At 47.8% G+C, this 21769-nt stretch overlaps 1 protein-coding gene across 2 annotated transcripts in view; it reads left to right on the plus strand.

The window, feature by feature from the left end:
* VAV3 (vav guanine nucleotide exchange factor 3) overlaps window positions 1-21769 on the plus strand; it is a 159226-nt gene that overhangs the window by 24009 nt on the left and 113448 nt on the right. For both annotated transcript variants that reach the window (XM_006092618.3, XM_006092619.3), the window contains exon 2: window positions 1240-1356. In XM_006092618.3, the coding sequence (XP_006092680.1) occupies window positions 1240-1356 (117 nt within the window). The remainder of the gene's footprint in view (window positions 1-1239; window positions 1357-21769) is intronic.

Below are 21769 nucleotides of genomic sequence, written 5' to 3' on the forward strand. Positions count from 1 at the left end.
TCTCCTCCCCTCCCCTCCCCTCCCCTCCCCTCCCCTCCCCGCCTTCTCCCTGGTTATGTCAGACAGCATCATGGTGAAAACCATGGTTGTGTATGCTCTGTGTGGAGTGCACACCTGTACCCCGGACTCCAGACTCGCCTATCCAGTTGCCTGCTGCCCACTTCCTATGGGATGACGAACGGGCATCTCGACTCTAACGCAGCCAGATGTAACACCTGTCTCCGGGGCCTCTCTCCCCCGGATCATTGCAATAGCCTCCTATCAGCTTTGCCCGTCTCCATCCTTGCTCAAGCCCCTTCTACTCTACATGCAAAACAGCCCGAAAGACCCTTTAAAAATATCAGATTGCGTCCCTCCTCTGCTCCCAGGCCTCCTGTCTCAGTCGGAGTACAAACCTGTCCAACAGGGTCCTTCATTCTCGATCCCATTTCCCTCTGCTCACCTTCCCCCTCTGTGGTCACCAGCTGCCCGGCCACGTCGCCCCTTCCTCAGACATCCTCGGTCACTGCTGCCGCGGGGCCTGGGTGGAGGCTGCGTTAGGAGGCGCTGTCCTGGATTCTTCGTGGCCTGCGCCTCACCACTTCGGGTCCCTGCTTACCTGTCCTCTTCTCTCTGACACCTTCCTTCTCCAGCCATCCTATTGAAGCTCCCCACCACCACCCTGATCAGCCCTCCCAAATCCTCCTCCTGGCTTTATTTTTATTATTTTTATAAAATATATTTTCATTGATTTCAGAGAGGAAGGGAGAGGGAAAGATAGAAACATCAGTGATGAGAGAGAATCATCAATCAGTTGCCTCTTGCACGCCCCCTGCTGGGGATCAAGCCACAATCCTGGCGGGCGTGTGCCCTTGACCTGGAATTGAACCATGACCTCCTGGTTCATAGGTTGACACTCAACCACTGAGCTACGTGGGCTGGGCCCGGCTTTTTTTTTTTTCTACTGCGCTTATCACCACGTGAAAATAAAAATACTAACGTTTTTGTTGCCGGGTTTGTTCTTGTCTGTCTTCGTAGAACATGAGTTTCACAAGGACAGACATCTCGTCTGCCTTGGTCACAGCATGTCTCCGGTGCCCAGGACGGGTGGGTGCTTGGTAAATCCTGCTGCAGGGGCATTGAACAGCAGCCTCAGAGACTGAGGGCTTCCTCCTGGTCGCTTTTACGGCGTTCCGGGTGCGACCGAGGACAGGCAGCGTGGGCATGCGCCACATAATAATAGCTATTTCTGTCCCTCAGTTTCTCTGTTTGAAGAATATACGGACCTTCCTCACGGCCTGTTGCGAGACGTTCGGAATGAGGAAAAGCGAGCTCTTCGAGGCCTTTGACCTGTTTGATGTCCGGGACTTTGGAAAGGTAATGTTGCATTTTATTTTTTCATGTATTTTTTTTTTTTAATTGGAGAACCTTTAAGCAAATACTTGTTTCTTATCTTGTTGAAATAGGACTTGTGACTTAAGTGGCCTACGTGTCTGAGGACCAGTATCGTTTCCCTCCAGTTCTCTCTCTAACCCAAAGACTCCACATTTTTGGAAGTTGGGGATGTTCTGTTGCCTCTCTCTATTTTGACTTGGGGAGGACACGAATCACTGAAATGTTTGAGATGGTTAAATAACTCCTTCACTAATAGCTATTTCCAAGGACATTTGTTACAGGGAATGTTTAAATGTTATGGTTCTCGTGTGTGCCCCAAACACTTGTGTGTACGAGGTGACTGGAATCACCCTTTCAAAAGTGATGGTCACTTATTTTGTAGTCTTTGGGCATAAAGGTGAACTTCTTACGTGTAAGAAGCCATAAAAGAGACAGGCAATGGCGTGAGTCTCCATCCCCCACTTGCATTCCTCCTGTGAGCTCTGAGGCCCCCCTTCCACGCCCCCCCCCCAAAGCCCCACATGCATCCCGGCAGGACAGGGGCAACCTGTGCTGGTGTCCCCCTCCCTGTGTGTCCCCCTGGGACTCTGCCTGGCCTCCGGTCACAGGAAACTGCCCCCCACCCAAGGCTCCTCGGCTTGGCTTGCGGTGGGTGCAGGGGGCCTCGGGGGCCTCCCTGGGCCTGGCTAGAAAGATCCTTATTGGCTAGTGCCTGCCGTGGATCAGCCACTAAAACATGTCCCGTCTATTTTTACTGCCCAGGATGAAGCGTTTGACAGGTAAATCTCTCTTTTTATAATTATCTGTTTGAACTCCCACTCTTATTAGAAGTTTGATGTTTCTTCCTCGAAGTATTTTCCATCCTGAATTATTCAAGAGTCTCCGGGGTGTTTGTGGCCCACGGGGCCCTAATTAGCCTCACTTCCAAGTACCACGTGGCACTCCCTCTTCAGCCCAGGTCTGCCAGCCGGTGCCCTTGAAGATGGGTCCTTCGAGGTTCCTTGGACGGCTCTGACACCCCCCGCCCGGCTGCCTTCTGCGCCCGCAGCACTTTATTTAGCCTCCATGGTGACCAGCCGGGCCACATCCCCCCAGCTCTGTGGCGAGTTCTCTTCAGGGGCTCCTGGGTGCTTTCCTGCCAGCACACTTGGGTCAGGGTCTCCTTATTATTAACCGGCTGCCTCCTGCATACCCCCTGCTGGGGATTGAGCCTGCAACCCGGACATGTGCCCTTGACCGGAATCAAACCCAGGACCCTTTAGTCCACAGGCCGATGCTCTATCCACTGAGTCAAACCGGCTAGGGCGGGGGTCTCCTCATTCGACCTCTATGGAGGTACCGACTCCCACTGTCTGAGCAGCATTGGGAACCTCTGGTCTCCTTCCTCCCAGAAGGCCCGGACTTCCCTGCTCATCAGCCAACTGCCAGCCTGCAGCTGGCCCAGCCCACCAGGGTCCCCAGGAGACCACCTCTGTCTGCCCACAAAGGCCGCCTTCACGCCTCCCCGTCTGACAGCCTGGGGCTTGCCTGCATTTACATAACTAAGCTCTCCAGTGATTCCCTCCGGACAAAGAAAGCTTGGTCCAGGGCCTCCTTTGTGTCTGTTCCGGCGGAGAAGGGGCAACAGCCTCTGGCCTTCCCGAATGTGGGGGTCTGGTCGGCTAGCGCCCTTGTGGCATCGTTAGCAGGATCCTCCTTTGTTTTTGCACAGAGCGACCTTTTGAGGAGCCGCTCCATCTCTTTCACCGTCTTTGCTGGTGTATTTCACCCGGGCAGTTAACACCAGGCAGATTTTCCCATTCTCACCGCGTCTTACAGAGCCCGGTGCCCGGGCCATGCAGGGGTCATTCTTCACACTCTAGTGATTATTCAAGTGCATGTTGGGTCTGCTTTCTAGTAGTTTTTGAGCCAGTTCACAAAACCCTTCACTGTTTTCGAACCTTAATACAGTTGAAAACTTCTAGAAGGGCATTGCCCAAGGAACCCCTTTGTCTTGAGAAATGCGAATGGGTAGCTTCGGAAAAACCACCCTTGTTCACATGAGTTGGGTGAACACTGCAGGCCATGTCCTCCCTCTGTGGGAGGGGTCTGGCACACTAAGGCACTGATAAGTCCTGCTTATGAGACTGAAGCAATGTGGTTGCAAACTATGCAGACCTTTCCCAGAGCAGCGGCAAGAGGGGCCCAGGGTGAGTTCTCATTAGGGTTGGATATGACCTGTGAAAGGTAAGGAGAGAAAACGAGGAAATAACGGAGCAGGTGCAACTTAGCACGTTTCCTCCTCTCCCCCTCCTTTACATGAATATAAGAAAAATCTAATGGCATTTACACTCACTTTCTGTACATCTATTTTGCAACCCAGTCAGTATTTCGTGTTTCATTTTTTTCGAAGGTTTTCACTATATTTGTCCATTCTTCATTTTCCTTGTATTTCATTTTTGGTGTTTTTGGCACTTGCTGATTATCAGGTGGAGACTTGGTCTCTCTGGAACACTTCAAACCTTTGTTGGTGTGTGTGTGTGTGTGTGATTATTTCTTTTAAAAATTGAAATATTTGTTGTTTTGTACTAGGAAACTTTCTAGGAATAGGTTTCTGTGCTTCCGAGGTTACGGCACATACATGCTGCTTATTAGTACATGCGTCCTTCTTCCATCTCAGCTGTGCTCAGAGACCCTCAGCCCTGTCCTAGTCCTTTCAGTGTAGTTTATCCAGGGCGCACACATACGGAGCTCATGGAGTCTAATCTGCTGCCATCAGTGGTGAAGGTGATGGCTGGGAAGTCCACGGCGGCTTGGTTAACTCCATTAGGTGGCATTAGAGTAGCCCATGGCTTGTCTGTCCCCGCAGCGGTGATGCAAGCCCTCGGCCTTCAGTCCTGCAGCTGTTGTGCATGTGTATTTCCTATCAACGGGCTCCTGTGGAAAAGGAGGGTGGTGTTTTCCGTGTTTATTCTCCCGGTTATCTTTTGAATGGCTGTGCACATCTGTAGGCCCCGGGAGCCCTGGCGCTGGCCCAGTGGGCAGAACGGAGCGGGGGTGGGACTGGATGCGTGCGCTCCTCTGCGCAGGGGCGGCAGGAAGTCAGCTCAGGAGCGTTCTGACCACTGAACAGCTGCAGGAAACAATTCTTGAAGCAGCTGCAGCGGTGGATCAGCCATGCACGCTTCCTCCGGAGAGACGCCAGCTCTGAGTCACTTGTTTTCCACCTGCAGCACCGGGTCTTCGGAGGATTGCAGTGGAGACATGTGGGTTGACTCTGGACCTTCTGCTGCTTAGACGGCCCCTGGGGCCTGAAAGGTCCCGCTGAATCAGTGTGTCTGAGGACGAAAGGGGTCAGGACCAGCTGGTGGACCGGGCCGTCGGAATCATTGGGTTAGAATGAATGGATGGCATTTGCATCTCCCAGGTGTTCTCCTGGGAACTGTGTGCGCCCAGTTGCACACTCAATGTGCTGGGTGACCCCGGCATCCGCTTTACCTTGCTGGTCTCCTCCGGGGTTTCTGTGTAAAGGAGCTGAGGGGTGATGCTTGCCGCTTCTGAGTGGGCAGGTGCCTTATAGATTGCTTCCACTCTGTAGCTGCCTCTCATAATGCGTCTTAGGATGACCACCCTAGCGTGGCTGTATTGTGGTATGGGAGGTTAGAGTCCACCATTGTTACTGGTCAAGTCTAGGTTAGTTTTTTTGTGTGTGTTAATCCTCACCAGAGGATATTTTTCCATTGATTTTTTAAGAGAGAGTGGAAGGGAGGGGGAGAGACAGAGAGAAACATCGATGTGAGGGAGACACATCAATTGGTTGCCTCCCACATATGCCCTGATCAGGCCTGGGGATTGAGCCTGCAACCCAGGTATGTGCCCTTGACTGGAATCGAACCAGGGATCCTTCAGTCCACAAGCCGACGCTCCATCCACTGAGCAACTGGCCAGGGCAATCGGTCAAGTTTTGATGATGATTGATAGCATCGGGTGTGGGTTGGGTAAAGTTACAAAAATGCACTGATGGCCAGATCCAGGTCGGAATGAACTCTGTGCGTCTGCCCCGATGCCTCTGAAGCTTAACATTGCCTTAGTACAATCACTGCTGCTGATTTTCTAGTAGCCTTTAGGTTTTGGGGAGGAAGCAGCAGAAAAACATGGATTTATTGACTGTCAGATGATAGAGTACAATTTCTTAGAGAGCTAATAAAGTATAATTTCATGACATTGTAGATAGTGAAACTACTATGAACTGTAATAAAAGGGAGAGAGTATTAATGAACATTGCTTTTTCAAAACATTTGTTTTCACTTGGAATTTGGTCAGTAGACTGCCCCAAGACTTTCATAAGTAATTAGACATTTTGGTAGATAAATAAGCAACCAGGCACACACATCATCTTTTCTACACTGTTCTGGGCTCACAGTAGACTCCCTTCTATAGTACCTGGAAGATTCTTAGTGAGGGCACAGAAGTTTCCCACGGAGCAACAGTTCCAGTTAGTGGATGGTGAGTTATTTAGAAAATCATCATTAATAATCCATTTTTTTACCCATGGACCCTGGAACAGCCTGGAGTTAATTCATAACTCTTCCATGGGACAACCCCTCAAACACATGAACATCGTTATCATGCTCCACTGACTCTCTTCTGAAATCTTTCCATTTTGTTTATCACCTGCCCAAATCTGAGAATAACTTGAAATATCTTATCAAGACAGCACGTATCACATGAGCAGTTAAAGATTACAACATTTCAAACCGAGGAAGTGATGAGAAGCTAAATGGAGGAAAGGGCGCTGTCATCAAACCCACGCATCTGAGGATGAAAGTTATCGCCCAGCTGTCCTGAAAAGTCAGGAAAAAACGTAATTCAGAAAGCGAGCTTCTGAACTAGCCGCAAAGCCTTTGTGTCCAGTGGACTTTGTACAGAACAAAATAAAAAGTCTCAGAATGAAAAAAAATTACAGAAATAAACCTACAAAGTAGCTGTGAACATTAGACATCTGCTTTATCTGCCATTGTTATATGCACATACTTTGCTAAGAGGATTAAAACAGATAAACGTTGTATATAAGGTTTTCAGCATAATGCCTAACACATGAGAGGGTGCTAGAAAAATGGGAGCTGATAAAATATATGTGTAAACATTATTGGGCAGAGGCAGTGACTTATAAACCCACTGTTCCCCTTTCCTGACACGAAACCTCTCTTTCACTACAGTTTGCATTGCGTAGTGTGCATCCCTTTGAGGTCAGGGTATGGACTGAATTTCTCTGCGGAAGCAAACAAGAACGAGAGGAAAATGTAGATAAAACAACCTGCACGAAACATTTACTACGGAGGGCTCCGTAATAATCAGCAGCCTCGCTATCATTTGTGACCCATTAGAATTGCATTACATGCAGGCTGAACCATGTGAAATGGCTAATATTTGACACGCTTGCAGTTTTACACGGTTTAACCCAATATTTTGGCTCTAGATGGCTTATGAAGAAGATAAGTAATTGTTTTAAAACGAGAAGAGCTGTCAGTGTGGATGATGGAATTGATATTTTCTGCATGCTTTTGTTTTTTGTGTGTCTGTGGTAAAACTAGAACCAAGTGAGCATGTGTTGTAGGGCGTATGTTTTTCCTTCAACATAAAAAGGGGAACTTGGAAACAGCAGCGGCACTACTTCTGTTTCTGTAAGAGAAAAAGTTCTTGGAATTAGTCAGGGGACCCGGCTTTGCGTCATACAGAGCCCTCCAGTTCTGTCTCCTGGATTGGTGGGCCTGTCCTTGGTTAAATCATCTCGTGCTCGTCAACCAAAACGGAGTGTTGACTATTTATTTGAAAATCCAAATGGTCACAAATCTGGCTCACTTTTAGCAGGCTGTGTGTTAATTAACATAAGGTCTGTACTCATCTACCCAATTCTTTTTTTTTCTTAAATATATTTTTATTGATTTCAGAGAGGAAGGGAGAGAGAGATAGAAACATCAATGATGAGAGAGAATCATTGATTGGTTGCCTCCTGCACACCCCCTACTGGGGATTGAGCCCACAATCCGGACATGGGCCCTTGACCGGAATCCAACCTGGGACCCGTCAGTCCACTGACGCTCTATCCACTGAGCCAAACCAGCTAGGGCACATCTACCCGATTCTTTATGAAATTGTAATTCTATCTTGACAAATGAATACACATGAGTACTTACTGCTTAATATTGTTATGTCTGCCTTCCCAAATTTTAATTTCCTCAAGAATAGTGAGCTGTGGTGTCAAAGATAGACAGATTTAAGTTTATTTTCTAGACTCTTCTTTTGTCTGGAAAGGAAGAAGTATTCTAAGCCAGAGATTGGGCATGAGAGCTTTGGAAAACATTGCGTGCTGCTTCCATGTCCACCGATGGTAGCACCCAAAGTGGTGGGTATCAGGCGCTGTTTTTAGTAGCGCATTTGGGGATTTTGCACTTGCCGTGGCTCCACCCATCTAGCCAGTCTGTTGTTTCCCAGGCAGGCACCTCTCTGCGTCACCCCAATTTCACTGCCCATGCACCCATTCCCCCTTTGTTCATCCCTTCCCCCAGTGATCAGGGAATGGACCGGCGGCTCCCTGGGGAGTGTGAAGTTGCAGCTCCTGGTGAAGCTGCCCAGATGACCATGCTTTTTGCCCTCTTCCTATTATTAATACCAATAAACTGGCTAATTATGATGGTAACAAAGTGAGTAAAATGGAAGCAATTTCTCTGTAGTTCTCAAAATATTACATAGCACAAGCACTGTATTGATACGGCCATGCACTTTGCTGGTAGGTAAATTCCTGTTTGTTGAAGTACCTTTAGCTGATATCACCGAAGTTGACATCAGATACATTTTTAAAAAACAACTTATTTATCATCTGCTTCATTCCAGCCACATCCTGACTGGCAGGAGTTCTGTTCCAGGGCCTGCTCCCTTCGGGGCAGCATCCTGCGGGGTCCCCCCTTCTGTTTCCCTCTCACTTCCTGTGCATTTAAAGAGCCCTCACCGAGCACAAGCACAGCGTGTGGGTGACTTTTTCTTTCTCTTACAAATAAAGATGGAAACAGTCTCCTCCTGAGCCAGGTCTCAAATGAACACAATGCTTTCCACTTAATTGGCAGCACCAGTAAAATGAAAGGTGACATGCAGTTTATTATTGAGACATAAGACTGGCTTTTGTTTTTTTTTCTTAGGGTTTTCCTGGTTAAGATGGGCTCGGTATTATAATTGAATTCAAACGGAATAGGTATGGGGGAGACCATTTCAGAGAACACCCTCTCAAGGCCAGAGGAAGCCGACACAGCAAGTGCATGCAGGCTAAGAGTGAGCCCTCCTCCCCTTCCTCTGCCTCCTGTCTCCTGCCCCTGACTTTGGGACTGCGGGGCTGTTCAGTTTCCGGGGGGCAGCGGCTTGGCTCCATCCCAGCTGCACCTTGCGCCTTTTCTGCTGTTGCTGCGTCACCATCTGGAGCCCTAGGGACCTCTTCTCCAGGTTCCGGAGCGGGTGCCAAGGGTGCGTTTGCCTTGACGAATGCTTCATTGCCTGCCTCCCAGCTCCCCGAAAGGAAGCGGGCGTGATAGGCTTTGTTAGAGGCTTGGACACAGCAGGGAGAGTTCACGGTTAGGAAGCAAACCCTCAGAAATGGTTGATCATTCTGATCATTTTCTAAGTTCAAAGAAAGAAAACTTCGATAACACTTAAAACTGAAAGGTTAAAGTCGGTGGTGCGCAGGGACGGCCAAATAGCCATTTCAGGTGGTGGATAAGGAAAAATTGAATTTATTTAAGGAAAAAGGGATGGGGGATGGGACCATTGAAAGGGAAGGGCTCCACAGCACTGAGCCAAAGGGTACTGGGTCCACGATGGCAGCAAAAACATACTTAGGACAGTGCAACAAAGAAGGGCTCTGAAGCAACAGAGAGCCGAGGCGGGGCCACTGTGGCTCACTGGGCAGTCAGAGAAAAGGGGCCTTGGACACGGGCTCAGGGGCCCGGATGAGCTGCCTCTGCCCATTGCTCCCCTGGTTGCAAGTCTCATGGGGTCCCTTGGAGGTTAGGGGATGCATGCCTGTGGGGGAAGGAGAGGGGGAGGGAGTGGCATTGGCCCTTTGTCCTGAGAGCATCCCTTTCCTGCAGGTGGAAATCTTGGGGGAGGGTCTCCACAGAAGATTCGTCAGCTTTGCAGGCTGCTCTCTCGGCGTGGTCTCCCCTGATTGGTCAGTGCCAGGGCAGGGTCATTAGTCAGCGTAGCTCAATATGCTTCCCTATGATTTTCTTTTTAGTTTAAATGTGAACATTTAAACAATGTTCGTGGTTTAAATATGGACATGGGAGCATAAAACACCTTAGAAAACATAGTTCATTTGGGAGGTGGAGAGGGGCGAGTTGCTTCGGGTGAGGTGTTAAGACACCGATTGTGTTACATCCTGTGGTTGGTCAGTGGGAAGCGTTCATAAATGAAAAGAAACACCCTTAAGTCACTAAAGCTTTGCCTTTGAAATTCTCTCACATAAACATTCAGTTAACAGTGAAAGCCGTGGATTTGAGAATGCTGCCGGGAAGATGCGGGAGGGGGTCTGTGGGATGCCTCTCGGGTCGCCGTAGGCTTCCTGCTGAGGGGTGGGAGCTCATTCCCGGCCAGAGCAGCGGGCTCGGTCACCTCATGACTCACACTGCCCTGCGGATGCTGCCCTGCGGATGCTGCGGTGGACACTCTGTCCGTTGAATGTAGAAGCTGAAGGAGACCCGAGACAGCTCCAAGTCTAACCTTTTACTTTTCCAGAGGAGGAGACTGAGGTCCAGAGAGGACCACTGACTTCTCCCTGGCCATTCTCTTGTGTTCTTTCTGAACTGTTTTTGCTCTTAGCACATTCTGGCATCAAAAACGTGATATCCCCACCCCACCGCCCCCCATCACCCCCACCCCAACAAAGTCTCCAACTTTCTGGACGCCAACAAGGTGTGGTACCTTTCATTCGGTTCCTGGCGTCGGTGTAGCCCCCGAGGTTCAGGGCTCAGTCCGCAGGCTGCTCCCACCTAAGGTGACAGCCCCAGTGTTGGAAGCTCAGGGTACCCACCCTTCTGTCCGACGTGGCTATAAAGTCGAGCGTTTGCACAACCCGCTCCTCAGGGCCGATCGTTTGCTGGGAGGCTCCCAGGACTCAGGGAGGCACTTCAGGTGCTATGGCTGGGTTGGTCAAGAGTGCCCTGAAGGACAGGAATGAACAGGCAGATGAAGAGGTGCACCTGCGAGGTCTGGCAGGGCCCGGAGGGCAGCACCCTCTGTCCCTTGGAGTGGGGGTGCCACCCTCTGATGTGTGGGTGTGTTTACCAACCTGGAAGCCCCTGCCATTGGGGGGTTTCTTTAGAAGGCTTTGTGACGTCGGCATGACTGGTACTTAACTCAGTCCCTTCTCCTCTCTGCCCCCTGAGGTTGGGGTGGGGTGAAAGTTCCTAATCAAGGTTGGGCCTTTCTGGCGACCAGCTCCCACCTGAGGCTATCGAGGGGCCCAGCGAGAGTTGCCTGTTAGCTCCCCAAATCCTCCTATGGCTTGAGAAACTCCCAGGGATTAAGGAGCTCAGCGTCAGGACGGGGGTCAAAGGCCAACTGTCACCACAGAAGATGTCCCTGTCATGCCTTTCACTCAGAACACACAGGGTTTAGGAGCTCAGCGTCGGGAGCGTGGAAGGAAGCCCAAATATATGTGGTTATTGTGTCACCGCGTCGCCCTCCGGGACTAGAGTCAGCCTCCATGGGGGCCCCGTCCTCATCAGCCCTTCGCTCTGCTGTCAGGTTTCCTGCTTCAGACCTGGGCGCCTGCACCTGCCCCCAGCGCCTCTGGTCGGTTCAGTGACTCCCGTGACCCAGTTCGGTGAGCTCTTCGGGGCTGAGCAGGTGTTCCAGGCAAGGCTCGGGGGCAGGCCCCACGTCAGCCACCGGCCAGGCCTCTTCCAGGAGCTTTGCCAACCGGGGGCCATTTCAGGACCCAGATTCGGCAGAGCTGCCCACTGAATGGCGGATACAGTTTTGGTTGTTGCTGTGGCTACTTGAACATACTTCTGAAACCACTTTAAATCTATTCCGAGTGTACTGGTGCCTACAGTACTAGCAGGATGTTGGGAGCTGGAATACCCTGACTGTAGCGGTTTAACATGTAAGCTGTGTTTACATTCTCATGTGGATAAAACCTGCCCATGAGTGTTCAGGGAAGAACATATCCGAGCGTGCAAATTGAATAGTGACCAAGAGGGCTGAAAATACGAGTTTCCAGATGGAATGAAGCTGGAGATGAGCTGTGAAGGTTAGCTGTGAATGGGAAGAAGGAAAGGGAAGACCATGCTGGAGGGGAAATACTGGGAATAAACTTTGGGATAAAACCAGGGGAGATAATTTTTAATTATTAGCATGTATTTGCACATGAATTCTGCTTATCTTTGTTGATGTTGCATTTCAGTATTTCATAGCCATCCTTTTTATCATAGGTAGTACTAACACAGTCTCAAGTCACTCAATTCCAGTAACTGCAAATTGGTGATATCAAGTTAGTATTATTATATTGGGATCGATGTCATATATAAATTTAAAGCAGCATTTTCCACTTATTCATAAGAGCAATTTTGAAAGCTATACTGGAAAGAAGTCCTAATACTCTTAAAAAACCCCACCTAAGTTCTTTACTAAGATCTTTAGAAACATTTGTGGTCAGGCCTTGCATCTGGCTTGTACTTCTTTTGGGTAAAGATTTTAAATGAAAGTTCCTGGCATTAGTTTTGAAATAAACTGGCTTTGAATGAATACAGACATGCCCTTCTATACAGAGCAAGCCTTCCTTACTTGGCCTTGTAGTTTTCCAAGAGCCCTTAACCGAGTGTTTATTTAATTTGATCTTATTCACAAAACAGTTTCTCCGTCTTGGGCCGGAGAAACTCCCAGGTTCCGGTGGTTGTCCGACTTCTCCACCCCTGCGTATCTAGTCCACTGACAGTTAAAAGCTAAAAGGAATGGAAGCCCCAGACTCCATCTTATTAGATGAAAGAACATTTAATACTCAACGTAACCCACTCAAAAACAATGAACTGAGAGGTTTGAAGATGAAGATAAAATCTAGGAGTCCTCTAAAGCCTCTAATCAGTTATTGCTTCTCTTAAATTCGAGGTGTTTTTTACCATCTCGCTTATGGGAGAAAGCTCCTCTTTTAACTTTTTCTAGATATTCTTTGCCTTTGTCATTTTGGTACTCAGACACCTCCCCACTCTTGATATTTGGGTACAGTTTTTCTTCCCTTTTCTTTCTCTCTCTCTCTTTAAATCTATTACAAATTATCTGGTTAGCTATTTTCTGGTTGATGCTAGAAACTAGTATTTTTGCATATATTTTAAAATTTATTTGCACAGTTATCTCAGCTACCTCAAAAATGACCTGGTATAGCCCTAGCCGGTTTTGCTCAATGGATAGAGTGTCGGCCTGCGGACTGAAGGATCCCAAAATCGATTCCGGTCAAAGGCACATGCCGGGTTGTGGGCTCGATCCCCAGTAGGGGGCGTGCAGGAGGCAGCTATTCAATGATTCTCATCATTGATGTTTCTATCTCTCTCTCCCTCTCCCTTCCTCTCCGAAATAAATAAAAATATATTTAAAGAAATGACCTGGCATAATAAAATTAGAAACCGACAGGAGCCTGCTTCTAATGTGCCCGGTGTTTACTTTGGACGTGAGGGCTGGCTGGTTTCTCCTGTTGTACCTTCCTGTCATCTAGTGATGTCCTTGGCCTTGAGTGACATTCGTCCTGAAGCCCCATCCCTGGCCCAAGAGGAAGTGTTCCCGAATGGAGGCCGTGATCTTCCGTGAAGGAGTGACAGGTAGTTTTGCTACATTCACATGGAGTGCGTCCATCTAAGTTTTACTTAAATCTTAGTTCTTTCAATGAAATAAAACGTGTGCATGGTGCGTGAATAGCAGAGCTCCAGCCGGAAAGGCTGCAAGCTCATTCGAAAGGGCCATGGGGAAGGCCCCTCATTCTGAGTGAGAGATACAGATCCCAGAGCCCAAAGTAATGGCCACTGATGCCCGGGGAGAGCTAGGCCCGCAGGGAGCAGATTTCCTGGCTGGACCTCATAGTTCACCTAGATCCTTGTTCATAATACAGTGCTGTACACACACCAATGCCAAAGATTATATTAAACTTGTATTCATTACATTCACCTATCAAAATACAGAGAAAGCCTGTAATCTATTTTGACATTCAATACATTCCTTAATTATATTACAAAAAATTGTAAGCCATACATTGGCATTATAAAGATGTTTTTTTTTAGACTTAAAAATCAAGGTTTAAAATGTTTAATTTTGTGTTCCTATGTGCAGTCGAGGTCTTGGGTGGATGTGTTGGGCTGAAGTAAGTGGAACTAATTTTGGTAGGTTACTTGCAACTTCAGCTGCCAAATGCCTCCACTTTGAGGACAAAAAAAGATGTGGTTCTTTCACAGGAAATACTGTACAGGACTGTGGTTTATGTAAAGGAAATGCCCACCGAGAAACAAAAGTGCTGTTAGTAGTTAATGGTGTACTTGATGCTTGAGGTAGAGCTCAGTTGGTATAAATAACCCTCACTCCTCGACTTTATGTTCAGAATTGATTCTAACCCTTTAGGGCTCGGTAGTGATAGTGACTCTGTGTTTTCACATGGCCTGTTAACAGAACGCAGGTAGGCGAGGGGACCGCATACAGGCTATGCACATAATGCGAACAGATGGGTAAGGGGCTTTGGTTTGACTTGGACAGTGTCACACAATGAGTCGACCCAGATTTAAAGCCCCAATAGTGGTGTAGAAAGATTGGGTAATGGCAGGGCCATATCCCTTAGAAAACCTAAGCCAGGGACCTCCAATATGTGTCATCTCGTGTAAGTCTGAGCGGCTGGTCAGAGCTCTCTAGACCACTGTTGAGAAGGATTTGGTGTCTGTGGTCAAGCAAAAGAAGGGCGATTTGATCACGACTAATTTGTGAGCCTGGCTCAGGGCTTCTGGCTGAGCGGCGCTCCCCCTGTGGGAGCGCACTGACTACCTGGGGGCAGCTCCGGCATTGAGCGTCTGCCCCCTGGTGGTCAGTGTGCATCATAACAACCAGTCATTCCGCCGTTCGGTTGATTTGCATATTAGCCTTTTATTATATAGGCTTTCCCCAGAGACAGCTTCATGAGCCAGAGAGGCAACTCTCAACATGACTTCCACAGATGGCGTTTCCTCCCTGCCTTTCAGGCATCGAAGTCGTCAGGCAGTTTGCCTTGTGTGTTGTTTTCTAAGTGTATTGGACTGGAAAGATTTTCAAGAATTGGTCATCAGAAACATGAGGGTCAGCTATTTTTGTCTGGCAACCCCAGACGTGAGGAGAGGACCAGGCATTGTTGTTCAAACTGTTGTCATAGAGTTTAATCCTGCAGTCATCACACTCTCTGATACAGCCTGAGGAGGAAGTGCTGGACAGCGTAGCTATTCTCACAGGCCCTCAGAGAGCTTTGTAGCAAATTCCCCCACCCTCCCTTTTCCACTGAAAACTTAGAAGTGATATATTTCTATTATTCTGACAAGTACAATATGAGGCATCCACACACTCATCGCTAAGGATTCGGAGATAAGCACTTAGTTAGATTTGTTTCATATCATTTTCTTTTTTTGTTTGGTATAAAAGATGTTTGTATGCAGCTAAAGCTTCCATGCTACCCATAATTTTTATTCTCTCTCTCCCCAGAGCTGAACATTTGTGGACGTATATTCAATCTGTGTGCTACCAAGAGAAAAAATAGTCCCTATTTGTAAGAAGTTGCTAGTAATACATTTTGAAGGAGAAAGTGAAGTTGTTAAAGACAAACTATTTGGTTTCTTTGATGAAATATGTTTTGCTATTTCAACTCCATCCCTGTGTCAAAGGTTCAGAAAATTTCATAGCCTACTTTCCTCCCCACACTTGAGTGGAAAACACAGATCACTAATCTATAATAATAAAAGGGTAATATGCTAATTAGACCAGTCGAATGTTCTTCCAGACGAAGCCGGGGCTGCAGCCTTGGAATCAAGGCAGTGGCCGCAGCTGCTAAGGCCTACTCTTGCATGAATTTCATGCATCGGGCCTCTAGTATTTAAGATAACAAACAGAAAAAAAATATCTACACAGTAATAGGTGATTTCTTTCTAGCATTTCTGGTGTCATAAAATCTAGTCGAACAAAAACTCCATATATATTTTGACTAAAAGAATCAAACTCCTTGGGGAAGTCAGGCACTTGAGTGGAGGCCTATAGAATAAACTCCTTTTTATTTTTTTGCCCCAATGATGAGAATGAAATGGTAAGAGGGATCAAGAGGGAGATGAGTAACAGCTGCCTGGAGATCGGGCTTCATGGGAATATCCTTAGCTTTCACCTGTGTGATTGTTTTGTGCTTTTATGACACTAGAGGTGTGATGCACGAATTCGTGCACGGGTGGGGGCAGGCCCGGCCGGTAGGGGGGAGGGGACGCAGGAGGTTGGCCAGGCGGCCCCGCCCCCGATCAGGGCGGTTGGCCGCTGCAGTGTGCCTCATAGCAACTGGTCCTTCCATCGTTCCAGTCGCTTGGCTTTTATATATATAGATTATTGTATTCATAAATGTCATTGATACTGTTTGTGTCTTTTAAATACATCTATTATTTGCAAAAATGACACAATTCAGCTTATTTTTTTAAAAAAATGTTTTTGAGACGAATCTCTGTATATATATATATATGGTGTCCCCCCCCAAATGGATACACACACTTTGCATAATTATAAAGGCAGTGTTTATTAAAATACATTTCATTTTCAAAAGTGAGCCATCAGCTGTTACCATGTGTATCCATTTTTTGGGATACCCTGCAGTTCTAGTTCATTCTTTTCACTATTTTAGCTAATATCAATGTAGAATATGTCATATTCTGTTTATCTAGTCTTTCTTCCGAGGAAGCAAATACACTTGAGTCTGTGGGTTCTGAGTAGTTATTGCTGAAAGCGGGACCAGCATTTATGGTCAGACATGCTGGGGGTGCATGTCCACTGAGGCTAATTGAGGAGAATACGTCCTCGTTCTGGATGGATCCTCATTGATTGGTGTCGGGCCCGCAGAGACTGAGATTAAACAGGGGGCGATCGTCTTTCCTCTGGGGGACTTGCCTTTGGGTGTGTCCCTGAGCTGCTGACTCATCACCGAATTCAGATCTCCTCTGAGGAGGGACCAGCCTGCCCCACCCCCTCATGCCCCTGAACTTGACCCAGGTGGCAACCTGGTCACAGCCCTTGCTCAGATCAAGAGTCCCTCTGTGCCATTTAGTGACAAGTGTGGGCCTGTGATCCTTTCTGAATTAATTGCCTCCACGTGAGCGGCACACAGAGCTTGTAGGAGTGGCCCTTGGGAATCCGGGCTCTGAAATCTCCAGATGCCTGATGAGAGTGTGGACTTGAGTCCAGAGAGCGAGCTTGGAGCAGTAAATTGCATTTTTCCCCTTTGAAAGCCATTCACTAATATATGCATCTCCCCTTTGCCCCCTTTATTTCTCTCCCTTCTGTAGTTTTTGGCCCGGGCATAACTGCAAACTTATAGTGGCCCCGAGAGGTTCTGTCCCGCCTGTGGCCACTGCCCTCTTGGGCTCTGCCCGCCACTTGAGAGCAGTCTCCTCGCCCCTCCTCAACCTCTGTCCGTGAAGGGCGTCCTCTCCTGCTCTTTGGGCCATGGCTGTGGTCATTGCTGACCTGCCTCCTCCATTGCTTTTGTCTCCTCTCTGATCCGGTCCTCTCTGCTCTTCCTGTGCCTCCGGTGGCTCCTCCCGCTGCAGGGAAAGCTCTTACCCTCCTCCACACGGCCTGGCAGGCTCCTCGTAATCCGGCCCTGACCAGCTCGGCCAGCTTCGTGTCTTGTCTTCTCCACCCCAGGGGCCTCGCTGTGGCCACTGTTCCTCGTTGCCCAGACCTGCCAGAGGCAGACCAGGCCCCCTGCCTCTCCTGCTGCCACCACCCTGGCCCCAGGTGCCCTTCTCTGCCTGTGGCACTCGGACAACTATTAGTGACGAGCGTTGCAGTGGGGCTTGGTGTGCGGGAGTTAATTCAGTCGCTGGATGTGTAGTGGGGAGGATTTCTTTGTGTGGCCAAATGTTTGTTAAAGGGGAGAGACTATTACAGAAAATAAAGTCTTTACATCAATAAACTAGCAACATTTCATAATTGAAAATGTGTTGTTTTTAATATATCATGTCATTTTCTAGTACCAATAAATTATGCTATAGCTTGACTGTTACAAATTTCTCAAGTGCCCAGCTTGTGTGGTTCAGTGGTTGAGTGTTGACCCATGAACCAGGAGGTTGATTCCTGGTCAGAGCACATGCTCAGGTTGTGGGCTCGATCCCCAGTAGGGGGCGTGCCATCATTGATGTTTCTCTCTCTCTCTCCCTCTCCCTTCCTCTCTCTGAAATCAATCAAAGCATATTAAAAAATATCGCAAGTAATTTTCTTCACTGTCATGTACAAAAATAACAAGGGATTTTATAAATTATTGCTGTGGTGCTCACTTTCATAACGTTTGGGTCATTTGGGAAAGAAGCGTGTGCGTTAGGTGCGGTATTCTAAGGCGTGTGATAAAACGGGACTTGGCCTATTAAAATGGGTTGTAACCTTGATTGATTGCGTAAGCTAGTGCCGCTGTGGACTGTTTGCTGTCATTGCATTGGAATGTTGTTTAAATATTTTCTCCTCATTTTCAGTGCATTTTGAATGCATTTTTCTGGATTCTTTCCCTAGTTGATAAGGTCCTTGGTTTATAAGGTTTCTTTGTTTTTCGTAATATTTAGGATGGGGTCCTGTGTGTTGCACAAGCTAATCCAGTGTGATTTGATGTGACTATAAGTTAGAGGTGTAATGGGAACCCCGAGTCCAGATGCCATGTGGAGGGTCCTGGGGGAGGGGTGGTCGGACACCCGGGGCTGACACAGCACCCTCCCTTCTCCCTGGAAATGGGCTCTCCCTGCTGCACGTGTTCACTGTTTGATCCACTCGTGCTCTTCTCACGGGGAGTGAAGTAGGTCGGTTTCCCAGAGGCTTGGGTTGTGTCCGAGCACAGTAACCTCAACACACTGCTGAGTGACAGAGGCAGTGAGTGCTAGGGAAGCAACTGCAGGCATTGCTTTAAGGGGGAGAAAACCGCCCACCCCTCGGACACTGCGGAAGGATCACAGGCACAAGCTGCTAATGCAACAGCGCCTCCTCCTGGGAGGGTCGGCTCAGCCTCAGCTGCGGGGACAGCTGATTTGTAGGGAAGCTGCTCGTGTACAAAAGGAGTCCCTACAGTTTCGCGGTATCCACGGGAGCTTTAAGATGTTCCTGCCCTTTGGCCCAGAAACTTCACTGTTAGGACCTTACCATCAGGAAATAGACACATGGGCAAATACTTATTTATTTGTTTGTTTATTCATTTATTTGTTGATGGATATTGGGTTGTTTTCACCTCTTACCCTTTAGTTCAGCTATGAACACGTGTGTACAGGTATTTGAGGACCTGTTTTCAGTTCTTTTGGTACATACTTAGCAGTGAAATTGCTGGGTCATATGGTAATTCGTTTACCTTTTTGAGGAACTGCCAAACTGCTTTCTTTCCACAGCAGCTGTCCCGTTTACATCCCAGTAGCAACATACGGGGGTTCCAATTTCTCTGCATCCTCACCAATTTCTCTGCATCCTCCCAATTTCTCTGGATCCTCACCTTTTGAAGGAATGATAGCCATCCTAATGGGGGTGAAGTGTCTCATTGTGGTTTTGATTGGCATTTATTTCCCTGATGACTAATGATGTTGAGCATCTTTCCATGTGCTCAGTGGCCATTTGTACATCTTCTTGGGAGAAGTCCCTATTCAAGTGCCTTTGCCCATTTTTTAATTGGGTGGTTTATCTTCTTGTTGTTGAGTTGTAAGAGTTCTTTATATATTCTGGAGAGTAGACCCTTATTAAATACATAATTTGCAAATATTTTCTCCCATATCATAGGTTTTCTTTTCGCTGTCCTTACAGTATCATTTGATAAAGTCCAATTTATTCTTTCTTTTCTGCTCATGTGCTTTTGTGTCAGATCTCATTGCCAAATCCCAGGTAATGACTTACCCACATGTCGTCTTCTTGGTCTTAGCTCTTCTATTGAGGTCCTTAATCCATTTTGAGTTCATTTTTGTATATGGTATGAGGCATCCCAGCACCATTTACTCCTTCCCTGTGGAATGGCCTTGGCATCCTTATTGAAAATCAGTTCTTTATGTGTTTAAAGGTTTATTTCTGGACTCTGAATGATATCCCAGTGGGTGTGTGTTTATTCTGGTGCCTTTACCAGTTTTGATGACTGTAATTTTGCAGTAAGTTTTGAAATCAGGACTGTGTGTCCTCCAAATTCTTCTTTTTTAAACATTGTTTGCTGGTTGGAGCCCCTTAATTTCCATATGAAGTCGAGGATCAGATTTTCCATTTTGTTCAACTTGGCTCATTGTGTTCCCCACCCCATCTCCACCCTCCCAAAGCCTGCTCCGAGCTCCCTCATGGGCAGATGTTTAGATACAAAAGTAATTCTTACCATTGTCATTGTGAGAAGCTGGGGAGAAGCTCATGTATTCAACAGTAGGGTGTTAATGTAGCGCAGCCCCTAGCTCGGTGGAGTACTGTGACCTTGAAAGTATAGCCCTAAACACCATGTTATATTGAAAAAAAAAATGCTTTGGGTCATTGGTACAACATGTGAGTCGGGACCAGATCTAGGGCCTCTCCTGGCCTGTGTATAGTGTTTGGAAATGGAGGGTGACTCGTGGGGGCGGGCGGTCATTCGTGGGGGTTTGCGTCATGATGTGTGCTCACTGGGAGGCTGGAGAGCAGGGGCCAAAAGTGCCCTCCAGCCGAATTAAAAGGACAGACGATTTCTTAGTTTTCACACTGAGTATAATCTCCTTTCCCCACCTCGTAGTCATGAAAAAATCACCTGCCAACAAAAATATCAGACTGCAAGAAAACAATGTTTAGCGCTGGAGAAGCCGGTCGGAAAGGACGTGGCTGTTTGGAAGTTTGCTATTTTATGCATGTTCACTGCTTTTGTCTCTTTTTTTCTAATCACTTTTCATAAAAGCACTTTCGTAGGCCTGCCGTGTTCTCGTCATTCCTCCCTGTGATTCCCCTGCTCACTGACGGCCCTGGGTCGTGAGCACTTTCTCAGCATTAACGTTACTTACCCCACGCGAGGCCCATATTCTACCAAAGATGCACGGTTTCGCATCACAGCTTTGAGAACGCCTGTGTCAGCCAAGCCGCCCAGCACAGTGGGGAAAAGGTCTCTATTTGGAGACCTGATTAAATATGTATGTTGAAAGCCTTTTTCTAAACAAGCCCGTGGATTCTGAGATCAATCAGCATCGTTCAAGGGTGTGATAAAATTATGTCTTGCCCGATTGCGGGAGCCCTGCATGTCTGTAAGTGGTTCAGGTCCGGTGCTGGCTCCTTATTTGGGAACGTGCGCGCTGCTTTAGGGGAACAACACAGACCGGGCTCAGCTCTGTTCCCGCTGCTCCCGGACCCGAACCACCATCCTTTGCCCCGCTCACTACAAAGAGGAAAGAGAAAACCCAACGAGCACCTTCTGTTGCTTTTATTTTTATTTATTTATTTATTCTCACCCAAGGATATTTTTCTTTATTTTTTTAAATTTTGTTTTATTGCTTAAAATATTACAAAGAGTATTACAGATATCTCCTTTTTTCCCCCCTTGACCTTCCTCCGGCCTCCCCTACCCCCCAGTGTCTTGTGTCCATTGGTTATGCTTATATGCATGCATACAAGTCCTTCGGTTGATCTCTTATCCCCCCAACCCTCCCCTGCCTTCCCGCTGTAGTTTGACAGTCTGTTCACTCCTCCTCTGCCTCAGTATCTATTTTTGTTCATTAGTTTATAATAGCCCAAGGATATTTTTCCATTGGTTTTTAGAGAGAGTAGAAGGGAGAGGGAGAGACAGAGAGAGACATCGATTAGTTGCCTCTCGAAGGCACCCCGAGGAGGGCCAGGGAACCTGCACCCAAGGCATGTGCCCTTGCCCGGAATTGGCCCCAGGATTCTCCGGTCTTGGGGCTGATGCTCTATCCACTGAGCAAATCCGCCCAGGGCACCTTCTGCTGCTTCTAAAGAAACATTTCTCTGAAGTTGAGTTCTACTCAGTGCTTCTTCAAGGCAGAGTCAAAAGGCCCAGGCTGTTTCTGGGCCAGCCCCGGACTGTCCAGTTCAGGCAGCGGCTCTGATGGGCGACACCCGCTCTCAAGGACGTCGGAGGCTCCTCAGAGTTCTGGGTCAGCTAGTGTCCCAGGGCTGCCTTTTGCCTCCGACGCCCCCCGGAATAGAA

The sequence above is a fragment of the Myotis lucifugus genome, unplaced genomic scaffold (assembly GCF_000147115.1).
Source record: "Myotis lucifugus unplaced genomic scaffold, Myoluc2.0 scaffold_101, whole genome shotgun sequence".
In the NCBI taxonomy this organism is placed as follows: Eukaryota; Metazoa; Chordata; class Mammalia; order Chiroptera; family Vespertilionidae; genus Myotis; species Myotis lucifugus.